The sequence below is a fragment of the Larus michahellis genome, chromosome 2, assembly GCF_964199755.1.
Source record: "Larus michahellis chromosome 2, bLarMic1.1, whole genome shotgun sequence".
NCBI lineage: Eukaryota > Metazoa > Chordata > Aves > Charadriiformes > Laridae > Larus > Larus michahellis.
Genome location: NC_133897.1, coordinates 98551270 through 98563659, shown reverse-complemented (window position 1 = coordinate 98563659; position 12390 = coordinate 98551270). Strand labels below are relative to the sequence as shown.

The 12390-nt window shown below is 38.9% G+C and overlaps 1 protein-coding gene across 3 annotated transcripts in view; it reads left to right on the top strand.

The window, feature by feature from the left end:
• The window catches only part of PTPN3 (protein tyrosine phosphatase non-receptor type 3), a 133184-nt gene that overhangs the window by 37304 nt on the left and 83490 nt on the right, over nucleotides 1-12390 (top strand). For 2 of the 3 annotated variants that reach the window (XM_074576352.1, XM_074576350.1), the window contains exons 3-7: nucleotides 6818-6925; nucleotides 7094-7136; nucleotides 8216-8294; nucleotides 9850-9894; nucleotides 10808-10860. In XM_074576352.1, coding sequence (XP_074432453.1) covers nucleotides 6818-6925; nucleotides 7094-7136; nucleotides 8216-8294; nucleotides 9850-9894; nucleotides 10808-10860 — 328 coding nt within the window. Of the gene's footprint in view, nucleotides 1-6817; nucleotides 6926-7078; nucleotides 7137-8215; nucleotides 8295-9849; nucleotides 9895-10807; nucleotides 10861-12390 lie in introns of all 3 variants that reach the window. The other variant, XM_074576353.1, reaches the window with a different exon arrangement.

Below are 12390 nucleotides of genomic sequence, written 5' to 3'. Positions count from 1 at the left end.
AACTGCTGTATGAAGTTTCAGATTGGCAACAAATATTTAGTTTTGTATTGAGGCAGATCAGTATACTCTGACTGGGAAATAGTAAAACGGTATGAAATTTGATGACGCCTTTGAGGACAGTGAGAAAGTGATCTGACCTATAGCAGGCTTGTTAGTCTTAGCCCTTCGTGGGGCCTGACTTCATAATAAATGCTGAAGGAAAGAATTAGTGGAGGAGAGATTTTTCCAAAGTTAGAACTGGAATGACTAACCTCATGTACATGTTTGTTTTAAATCATTTTTGAGGATTTTTGAGGCAGAGGAAATGCAGTGGGTCAAAACTCTGTGGGCTTGGATAAATATTTTGTGTGACCTTTATATAGGAAAATACTGTGCTGGAGTGTATGGAATCTAGAAGAGTTATGGGATGGGCAGGGAGCTGGCTCAAGAAGTGGCAGTAGAACTGAAAAGGAGATGTTAAACAGTGCAAGGACATTAATAAAAGTTCTTGACTGTCAGATTTCATTAACATGTTGCTAATGAATCTTTTTCAGTAGATCAAAAATGTAAGGTTTGAGGCATTATTAACAATAAAAGAGATACAGGAATATGCGGTAGCAATAGGTTATCTTGAACAAGGAGTAATTGCAGTGAGGGAAATCAGTAATGTAAACTAATAGCTTTCATAAGATGAGGTAATGTTTTTTTAAGCTCAATTTTCAGTTGCAAATAATAGAGGAGGAGAACGCTGGTATTTTGCAGGCTGAGCTGCTCATGTGTTATCGTTCTTAAAAAAGGTGAGTGCTATTATACACCAGGCAGGAATCTTCAGCCAATGTCAAGGAAGTATCAACAGTGTTAGTCTTGGCATCGAAGCCACCCTCCAGCAAATGTCACATGTGGGTCCTGGCTACTCACAGACAAAAGAGGGAAGTTCTAAGTCAGGCAGACATAGAAAGCGCAACTAGGATGCTCTGCAAAAGTCTGGACCTAAGGAAAGAAGAGACTGTTCTGTTTATTCTAGCTAAACAAAATCTTGCATGCTCTGAATAAGAGCATCAGGTGAGTAAATCAGTTCCAGGAAGAGAAAAGGACAGAGTTAGCAGAAAAGCAAATAAATTGGCTGTGTGTAAAATTAGTGTGGAAATTAAAAGAAAGTGTTGCACTTTGCTCAAGCTGGTAGGCACATTGGGATCAAAGGCCCCAGGCTGTTTGGTGGTGGATGACTATTGCAGACTAAATTAGGAAAGGATGACCTCAAACAGCATGTGAAGGGCAATGGGTATTGTGTCTGAAGTGAGACTGAGTTTGCAAAAGCTTAGGTGGTGCTTCACTGTGAGGTTATCATTGCCAGAAAGTGGGGACAAAGCTTTTGCAGAGGAGAGGGACAGGGAGATGTGCTATATATTGCACTGTCCTCTTAAAGTGTCACTTTGTACCACTTACCTTGTAGACGTTAACAAACTGAAAAGGATTACTTGCATATTTACTCCTCCACTCCGAAGAATTGAGTCCTCGCTTATGTTTATGCAGTTCTTAGGACAGTGGGTCTTGATCACTCCTGCTTCTAGGCAGTACTTGATATTAAAATAATGAAGGGGTTCTTTCTCTTCAAAATCCCAGATTTTGAAGTTACCAGAAATTAAACTTGACTAATATAAATTCCCTAAACATAGCAGGAAATTTTTGTGGTGCAAGCAGAATGTAATAGGTGTTAGTTATGACTGCTTTAAAATTAATTTTTGGCCTATCTGACATAAGGTGAAACATATTTTAAGGCAGATTTAAATGGAAGTGAATGGTTTGTGGTTATGCGTTGGCTGATGCAAAGCTTTTAACAGTTCAGAGTAAGGATTGGTAGATGTCATGAAGATGAAATAAATGGAAACTTTTCAGGGTGTAAACAAGCAAACCTCTTGGAAATGTTTCTTTTTAGTAGAAAAAACTTTAATGTTCTGGAGATTATCTTAAAAACTTTTGTCACTGTAACAGAATAGGCTAGTGGGGAAAGTGACTAATTTTTTTTACTCATTGTAGAAAGGCAAGAGCTTTATTACAACAAGCAGTTAGGACATTCTTAATGGTTAAGAAGAACTTGGTTCTAATGCCCAGTTTAGCTGGACAGGGTTCATGTTGATTTGCCCATTTCCAGAGGTTAGTTTCACCTCTGTCCCTGGGAAGGTAATGGAGCGACTCATTCTGGATGTCGTCTCCAAACATGTAGAGGAACAGGAAGTTATTGGAAGTGGTCAGCATGGATTTACCAAGGGCAAATCATGCCTGACCAATCTGATAGCTTTCTATGATGTTATAATGGGTTGGCTGGATGAGGGGAGAGCCGTAGATGTCATCTACCTTGACCTTAGCAAGGCTTTTGACACTGTCCCCCATAACATCCTCATTAGGAAGCTGAGGAAGTATGGGCTAGATGAGGTGACGGTGAGGTGGATCGAGAGCTGGCTGAGTGACAGAACTCAGAGGGTTGTGATCAGCGGCACAGAGTCCAGTTGGAGGCCTGTAACCAGTGGTGTCCCCCAGGGGTCAATACTCGGTCCAATCTTGTTCAGTATATTCATTAATGACCTGGATGATGGGACAGAGTGTATCCTCAGCAAGTTTGCTGATGATACCAAGCTGGGTGGGGTGGCTGACACTCCAGAGGGCCGTGCTGCCATCCAGCGTGACCTGGACAGGCTGGAGAGCTGGGCAGAGAAGAACCTAATGAGGTTCAACAAAAGCAAGTGTAGGGTCCTGCACCTGGGAAGGAAGAATGCCAGGCACCAGTATAGGTTAGGGGCGGACATGCTGGGAAGCAGCTCTGAGGAGAAGGACCTGGGGGTCCTAGTAGACAGCAAATTATCCATGAGCCAGCAGTGTGCCCTTGTCGCCAAGAAGGCCAATGGCATCCTGGGCTGCATAGGGAAGAGTGTGGCCAGCAGGTCGAGGGAGGTCATTCTCTCCCTCTATTCTGCACTGGTGAGGCCACAACTGGAGTACTGTGTCCAGTTTTGGGCTCCCCAGTTCAAGAGGGACAGGGAACTACTGGAGCGAGTCCAGCGTAGGGCAACCAAGATGATTATGGGACTGGAGCATTTTCTTTATGAGGAAAGGCTGAAAGAGCTGGGACTCTTTAGCCTGGAGAAGAGAAGGTTGAGGGGGGACCTGATTAATGTTTACAAGTACCTAAAGGGTGGGTTTAAGGAGGACGGAGCCAGGCTCTTTTCAGTGGTTCCCAGCGACAGGACAAGGGGCAATGGGCACAAGCGAGAACATAGGAAGTTCTGTTCAAATACACGGAAAAACTTCTTTACGGTGAGGGTGACAGAGCACTGGAACAGGCTGCCCAGGGAGGTTGTGGAGTCCCCTTCTCTGGAGATTTTCAAGACCCGCCTGGATGCAGCCCTGAGGGATGTGCTTTAGGCAATCCTGCTCTAGCAGGGGAGTTGGACTAGATGATCTCTAGAGGTCCCTTCCAGCTCTGAAGATTCCATGATTCCGTGATTCCTGTGGTGGAGGGGAGTGAAAAATTGTAGTATTAGAGTGCACTGTGGCTATGGACTATTGGAACGGATGTCAAAGTTTGAAAGCTGTGATGTGAGGCGCTTAGCCTGCCCTGCTCTACACCTAGATCTCAGAACTGTTTGTGTGCAAAATAGATTGAAGATGGTGCAGTGTGAGCTGTGCCTTAACTTTATTTTTTAGATGTATAGGCCAAAAAATAATTCAGGTGTTTCTTAAAACAAAGCCAAAGCTGACTAACTATAAATTTTCTTGAGGAAAAACAGCAAAAAAACTTTCAGCTTCAGGAGTTTTAACAACTGAAGAAGACTTTAACAATTTAAAATTACATTCTGTACTTAGCTTAGACTTGTGGAGTGGTGTTTGGCCTGCACACTGTGGAGGAAACTTTGTGCTTTTAATACCGACAGCAAGAACTGGAGCCGTGAAAAGTAGGGTTGGAAATTGCTTTTGATAGGAAATGTGGCGAGGAAGAAGAGAAGGAAGTAGTAGTTTTCTAGGTGGAGGAGCAGCCGAGTTTAGGGTTGGGAGACCCATGGGAACATTGCAAAGAGAGGATCGTGACTGTTGAGCAAGAATATTCTATCAGGGAGCTTGCTTGTCTTTATAGGGAAGCAGTGAGAAGGCTGAGCAATTCATGTGTGCTGGTGGAGAGGGGGTATGTAATTGTAAGAGAGTGGGGAGAGAGAAGGTGAAGGAAGTCATCGGAATTGGGCTGCAGGATCAGAAGCATGAAAAATGTGAAGGGAATTAGGAGATAATGCTGTTGCAAAGAAAGGAGCCTGAAGGGAGTCAGGAGCGTTGAAATTCAGAGAGGAAAATTAGCAGAAGAATCCTACCCACTTTGGTCTTCTCCTGCCCCATTTGTAATGAAACCTGAGATGCCTGAACACATTCTTTCAATAAAGTGTATGTCTCATCCCCTGTAATTACTGCTTTTGGTCACAATATGACTTCAGTTGCTCATTTAGCTTGTGTAAGTATGCACCACAGATGTGCAATTATGCTTCTGCATTGTGCAGGTGTCATGTGATGTCACTTGAAAGCATTTTAACACTCTGCTTATAAAAAACACAACCCTGGGGAAACGAATGTGTTATGTATAGTAAGGTAGTGCCAAAGATGGACGTATCTGCACCAGGAAGTGCCCATTATTTCAGAGGGTTAAGGTGACATCTGCTGTTTTCATAGGGTCTTCTTGTGTACATATATGGATCATCTCTGATAGCAAAGAGCAGAGCCCGCCTCAGGGATGGTGCTGGGCAGAACTGCCTGACACACACGGCTGTGTGTGACGAGGAACGCTTGGTCGCATGGTCCTTTTCCTGTCACTGAGATTTTGGTTTCGAAGCTGGATCTAGGTCTACGCTATTTCAGAAAAAAATTGAGGTAGATCAGTGCTGTGGTTTGAATATTGCAAGGAACAGTAGCCTGTTCGAAAGGAGAGGAATGTGCAACTGGGGAAGACGGAGGGGACAGAGCTGCTGCTTTTGATGGCCACGCAGATGTACAGGCCTGAGCGGACTCGCATTTATTGTGAGACCTCAGCTGTTTGTGCAAGTTAAACAAGATGGGAGACTGTTGGAGGGGAAAGGGTAGTGTCATACATAAGACAGTTGAGCGTTGCCTACATTGTTTTCTTCATATGTGGCTTTGCTCCAAAAAAACGGGCACAGCTTTTCACAAGAGGCCAATAGTTGGCTGTTACCTTACCTTGCATTTGGAGCCTGATGTAGAAACACTGAGCATTCAAATCACAAATGAGCTACTAGGAGTTCTGCTCTAGCAGTAGGAAGCATTGGATAATATTCCGTCCCCCAAAATAAGGTAGTCAGGTGGATATCTTTTGCTTGAATCTTTGTTCTTTTTTTCCCATCTTTTAAATAGGAAAAATGCTTTTATGAGATAACGGAAGACTACGGAATATGTTACTATGTAAAGCACTCAATTACAACAGTGTGGTAGCCTGGTTTTTTTATTTTTTCTTTTTTAAAAAAAAAAAAGGATAAATCTGTCTTATGAACAGGACTTAGTGTTGTATAATAAACAAAGTCTAGACAAAGGGAATTTTATAAAATACTGTGTTCCTGGCTTAAGTGAGCACTCTTATGCAATGAGTAAGACTGGGCCATCCACAAAAATGTGGTCACTATCATGAGTCCTTTGTTTCAAGAGATTGTTTAAGAAATTAAGAAATCTGTTTAAGAGACAAAACTTAATTAAATCAGAACTTAATTTTTGAGAAATTTGTTTCAGAACAAAGTGCTTGTCTTTTGCAGTCTAAATAATTTTCCTCTGGTAAATTTTTCTTTTTTTTGCACGTGTGCAATTTATTTCTGCTTTTAAGAGTGAGATTTGGAAGATCATGTGAAAAGTTAGTTTGCTATAATAGACAAGATACAAGCAAAACAGCTTGATTTTTGTTTTGTCCAGCAATTTAGTATATAAAAATCTAGTCCTAAAGTGCCATACAGCTTTGCAAGCTATTTATTACATATTAGCATATTTAGGACTGCAGTCTTGTTGAGGGGTTTTTGTTTGTTTCTTTTTGTGGTTGCGCTTTTTTAATAGACTTAGTTCACAGTATTCTTTGGCAGAAGTTGGTTAATATTCTCTCCACAATGCCGTGGCACGGAGACACTTGTTTGGTTTGGGGAAAATAATATATGCTTATGCTTCTGGGTCTCCGCTGCCTGTGTAATTCCCCAGTTACACCAGTTCTGTGTTACCTGTCTTGAGGGACGTCTAGGTAAAAGTGGGGTGAACAGCAGCTGAGTGTGTGGAGGCTGAGGGGCAGGTGGGAATTCAGGCTGAAATACAGGACCTTCTGGCTGGAGCGCAGCATCCTTCTACTTTTTTTCCCTCATCCTACTGTATACTGACTTTGCCTTTTGACAGCTGACGTGGAAACAGAGCGGCTGCTTTGGCGGTGACAGCAGGGGCCAGAGCAGCCCCATGTGGCTGTAAGCCATCCTTGCAGCCTACGGCTCTGGAGAACGGCATTGCTGCTAAAGGCTGTGCTCAAGGGAGAGGTGGTCTGCTTAAAATTAAACTGCTGGGCCCACCTCAGGGGCTTGAGTTCATGTCAATTCATATTACGAGATTTCACATGTCTAACGTATTTTGGAAAGAAGCCTCTTTAACAACAAAAAAAGGAGTCTTTTATCAGAATAAACTTATTGCTGAGAAACTTTGAACCAATGAATTTTTTTTATTCACAAGATACTTTTTTTTTAAAAAAATAAATTATTTCAATTAGTTGTATCTTAAAATGTGTAAGTTTTGCAGAGTTTCACTTCTAAAGTTTTCTTGTTTTCAGAAACAAGACACTGGACAGATTTTGTTGGATATGACCTATAACCAGTTGGGTGTGACGGAGAAGGAATATTTTGGTTTACAGCAAAATGAAACTTCAGTAGATTCACCTGTAAGTATCATAAATAATAAATGTGTGTGCATGTATATGTGTGTTTACATGTATACACATGCATACACATGTATGTATACACACATATACTTGCACACACGTGCACATAAATAAACAGTATTTATTTGTAAATATTTTTAATCCATCTAATAGTTTTTCATTTCACAGCGATGGCTTGAACCAAACAAACCTATTAGAAAACAGTTAAAAGGTAAGACTTGTTTTTAATATCTCGATTGTAACTGTGTAGTTCTGCTTTTCTGTATTCTTACAACTAGAATAAATACAGTTCTTGTAAATTAGTGCATCCAGATAGTAGATTTTCTTTAAGAGCAAGTCTTATCTCTGCCAGTCCTTTCAGCAGAGCTTTCTACATCTCTTACTGCTACCTGGGTGCTAATAAGACCTGATAGGTCACTAACTTTGATGCTGTAATAGCATCTAAACCTGACTTCTGAACAGTGTTGGACATCATGGCTGTGAAAGCAGTAGTCATATCATGGTGACAGTAAATCCCTCCTGATAGGGAAGATAAAGAAAGAGGGGTTTGATCGAGGGAAGTGGAGAATATTTCATATATAGTTTCTGGCAATTTCTTGTCTCAAGTAAATAAATAAAAAAAAATTATACTTGTTTTCATTAAAAAAACAACCAAACAAAAAATGAACATGACGCACTTCTAAGTGCATGTGTTGTTCTAGTATGTCTTATTTATAAACAGCTTTGGGTAATGCAGAACGCTTACCACGAATGAGAAGCCATCCAGCATGACCCTGCCAGATAGCAGCTTAGGAGGCCTGAATGACACTGTCCCAATTTGTGCTGTGAAAGCTGAGCTATTTTTCAGCTCTCTTATTTCTGCCATATGCTGTAGATTGTGTATGAATTGTAATAAAAATACATGAAGCTAACATGGTGAACTTCTGTTAATTTCTTGTCTTTATATGTAAGATAGAATTATTATCCCAATCGAGACAATTCAAATACATTTGCTGCTTTTTTCTCTTCTAATACCTATGAGGCAAAGATAATTAAATAATACTTTTTATGTAAAGTAGCATATACAAAGTACTTTAAAGCATCACGATATTTGAGAGTATTTTCTTCTTATAGTTGGTGTTGGGGGATCAGGAGACACTTCTCATGGGTTCTTTTAGTTTCATGAGAAAAACGTATGAGATTTCTATGTGGTTGTTCATGTAATTTTTCTATACATATGGAAATAAAAACCTTGTGGTCTGTCTTTTTTAAACAAAAAAATGATTGATTTGCTCTTCTAAAATATTGTAGGAGGTTTTCCCTGCACCCTTCGTTTTCGTGTAAGGTTTTTTATACCTGATCCTAACACACTTCAGCAAGAACAAACCAGGTAACTTCTGTTTGATGTTTGCTTCCATGAACCAAGAATGCATAAAGCCCTCCTTTTCCATCTCCACAGCTTGCCAAACTATGCTTTATTAGGTAGAAAACTATTTGTATTAAATGTGTTTGGAATGGACAGCTTGATGCAATGCTTATAGTGGATGGTTTCTGCTATACACAGCCTACAGCTCCAAAATACAGCCAGAGTAATAGCTAGTACAAAGATGGCAATTGGTTTATTTGCATCTTGGATTCCTTTTGGTTTTTGGTTTGGTGTTTTGTTTTTTTTTTGAGCCCTTCATTGCTTGAAGTACCTGCCCATTGCATTTATTCTCCTTTTCTTTTCTGATTCCTTAATTAATCAGATGCAATGATTAAAAAATAGGAAAGTTCAATGATTAAGCTGTCTGCGTTCCCAAGTCTGTGTTAGAAGTTTTGTATCAACACTGAGTCAATGTGGAACATGTGCAGTAGATTTAATGGGGAGGGCCTGGGAGGGTGGGGTTTATTTTGTTTCAGGAGGAACAGATAACAGTTCTTGTTTTCTAGTTTGCCCATTACTTGTAACATGTGAAGATCTATAATGCTTCAGCTTATAGTAGACCTTTAATTTTTTTTTAATCTATCTCCAAGTTGTTAGGGTGCTGGGGTACATGAATTATAAGCACTTTTCAATTAACTTGTCACGAGGCTTTAATGGAATACTTGTTTTGTTCAGTGCATGTGATCTGGAATTTAGAAATCACCTATTAATCTGGCATTTTTGTAACTTTTTCATTGTTTGTCAATTCCAGTGACTTGAGAATATAAATAATACAGCATGTTAAATGATATTTCTTGTAAAAAAAAAAAAAAAAAAAAAAACAAAAAACAAAAAACAAAAAAAAAAAACAACAAAAAAACCCAACAAACAACTTAGCTATTGACCTGTTTTGGTACTCGCTAATCATGCAGTTGTAAGCTGTTCTTCAGTTTTAAACTGAAATTATTGAAAGGCCTGCTCTTTATGGTTCTTCACATCCCAATTCTCCAGTATCACTATAAAGTAACATTTTCTACTAAAAAAACCTAATAGGAGCAAGACTGAACTGCCCTTGGATAAATTGTTTAAGAGCTTTTTGTCAGCATGTGCTACTTGAAATGTCTCATCCTCTACTGAGTAGTTTCAAGATAGACTATCACACTTTCGGGTTGGGTGTTTTGGGATTGTCTTTTGGGTTTGGGTTTTTTTTTTTGATTTTTGAAGTTACATCCAAGATGAATATTCCTGGGAGAAAGAAAGCCCAGTTCTGTAATGGTTTAGTTTTTATAGTGTTCGTTGTGGCATTAATTCTGTGGTCCTGGAGTTGTAGTATAGACAGCCAAAGATCTTTAAACTTGTTGTGAGAGTGAGCGGGTGTATGATGGTACCTTTGTAAATGCCACTAAGCTTTATTGATCTGTTTGTATACTTTGTCAGGAAATATAGTGAAATAAACGAATACTTGTAACCATTTAAACCATACCTTTTAAATGTGAAAATAAATGCATGCTTGTTTGTTTTCCAAAAAAATCTTTTCTAGGCACTTATTCTTCCTGCAATTGAAGACTGATATTGTGGAAGGAAGGTAATAAGAATCTTCAGTTTCTCTATAATTCTTTCTAAAATAAAATTTTGAAAAAAAACCAAAAAAGCCTTTTTCTGAGGGTTTCATTGCTGTAAAAACGTACCTTGAGAAATATTGCTTTAAAAGAAAATCAAACTGCTAGGAAATGTTACAAATTTTCACAAAGCTCAGTTATTAAGAACAGTTTACAAGTCTGTTGCGAATGAGCTGTAGGAGATGCTGTGTGTCTACAGGTACAATGTCAACCTGAGAGATCCTTATGCAAGGCGTGGTGTGCCAGGCATGGTATTCCAAATGTGAGGACCCACTGCCTAGTGTGGTAATTAGGAGGGAGTAGCAAAGGGCAGTTCAAGCTATTGTTTCTCATGATTCCAGGATTATATTCCCCATATGGTGGGCATATACCCAGTGGTTCCTTTGTGTGTGTTTGTATATTTTTTAAAACAAGGAAAAAGATGGTCCAAGTATTTGCTGCCAAATATAAATTGCCTTTAGGTGTTGGCTTTTGTCTTTTATGGAGTTAGTTTTGGTCATTAGATCAGAGCTGTCTTTGTGCTTGGCATTTGGCTAATTTTAGTGTTTGTGTCTAGTTTTAAATACACCAGACTGCAGCTATTAAAATAATGGCCAGAGCCTCATAAAAATCCCTTCTCCTTTTGCTTTCCAGAATAAGCATCCAGCGAGAATACAAGCGTGTCCTTTTAGGATTAGTTAACTTCCATTCACTTAAGAAGCTGTTATACAGCATCTAGCTTTTAATGTCCAGTCCTGTGCTTTGACAAATCAAATTATCAAAAAAAAATTGGATATTCTAAGATAAATGAGTCTTCATGTGCTGAACTAATTGCAGAGACATTGTTAACGATACACTTATACAGTCTTTTCTAAATAAAAATGTTTCCCTTCTTTCCAGATTGTCATGCCCCATTAATTCTGCTGTTGTCCTGGCATCATATGCAGTACAATGTAAGTAATAACCAGTTGTTATTTTGTTAAATAATGTATTTGACTGACTACCTGACTACCTTCTCTGCTGTTTGACACTGAAAAACAAGGGAAGATTTCTTTCCTTATCTATTTGTGCGGAATATTCAAAATGCTACAGTTGATGCTCTGTAAAGAAGGCACAGGTTATTAAAGCAGCCTTCCAACAGTCTAAATAGAAAAAAAGTGTAATTGTTAGGTCTGTCAAAAAATAAGGAAGTTGATACAAGAATAATAGTGTTCTTATTTATGTGTGCTTGTACCGCTGTCAAAAAAGGCAGGTTTTCATTGTCATTGGAAACAAAATAATGAAACTTACTGTGTGTTAAATAGCTACGGGAAAGCATTCCAGGGAAATAAGTGATCATCTACAGAACAGTTAAGGGGAAGGTAAACTCATGATTAAGAAACTCCAATGTTCTTATGTAATGTTTTTTCAGGGAATTTGATTTGTCAGATATGTAAAACTGTCTGGCACTTTGCAATAAATTTAAGGTGATGCTATGTAGAAGAACTTACATCCTTCTCATCTGCCTGCAGCTGGCAAAAAGAAATTCTAAGGGTGATATTGGAAAAATATCTTCTGTAGGAAAACCAAAATGAAGCCTGATCCTATGCCTTAACAGGCATCCTAAACAGATAGTGAAAAACAGCTGGAGGAAGACCTTTCTTGTTAAACAAACAAACAAAAAAACAGGTTGAGGGTTTAGTGGTATTTGTTTATTTGTAAAAACAATTGTCAGGGCAAAGCATACTAGAATGGTTGTGTAATTATTTGGCTGATGTGTATTTATCCCATTTCTCTATGGAAAGGCTAGCAAGATCTGCAGAAATGATTGAGGTAATTTTTGCTTGAAAGAAGGACCAAGCTAAATAATTAAAACATGGTTTTCAAAGGAGAAAGTGATAAACTGTTGGTATATGTGAAAATTCTAAGTGGCTATGAAACATTCACTTTTATGTTTAAGTATTTCATATGTTGCACCCTTTTATTAAATGGAACTTTAACCACATTCCAGCTTAGTAAGAATGGTTGAAACAACAACAAGTTTTCCATAGTAGATGTGAGTCCAAATTTTGTTGCCAAAGGAAATGCATCTGTATCCCTAGGGCTGAAACACTCTGAACATTTAGGATTGCTAAATGCAGTGTTGCTGACCTGATTGTGCTGAAGCACAAAAATGTAAAGGTACACTGAAGAATGCAAGTATTTCATCAGGAAGTCAGGCTTAACATGATTTTTAAAATTAATTATGCCACAGGTAGCATACCTGCAAACCCCAGAGTAATTCCTGTTTCCCTTTCAGTTTTATGATGCTTCCCTTTTTAGTGCTTTGAATACCTACTAATGCAGTTATTTGTCGTGAAGGAGAATGATGAAAGGTCAGTGAAGATTGTGGAAGGATGCTAGTGTGTTGTACTCTTTTTCTTTCATGGTGCATTCTGGAATTTCCTATGCACCTATTTGCCTGATTTTTCCTAACTCATGATAGTGTTGTTAGTACTAGGTTG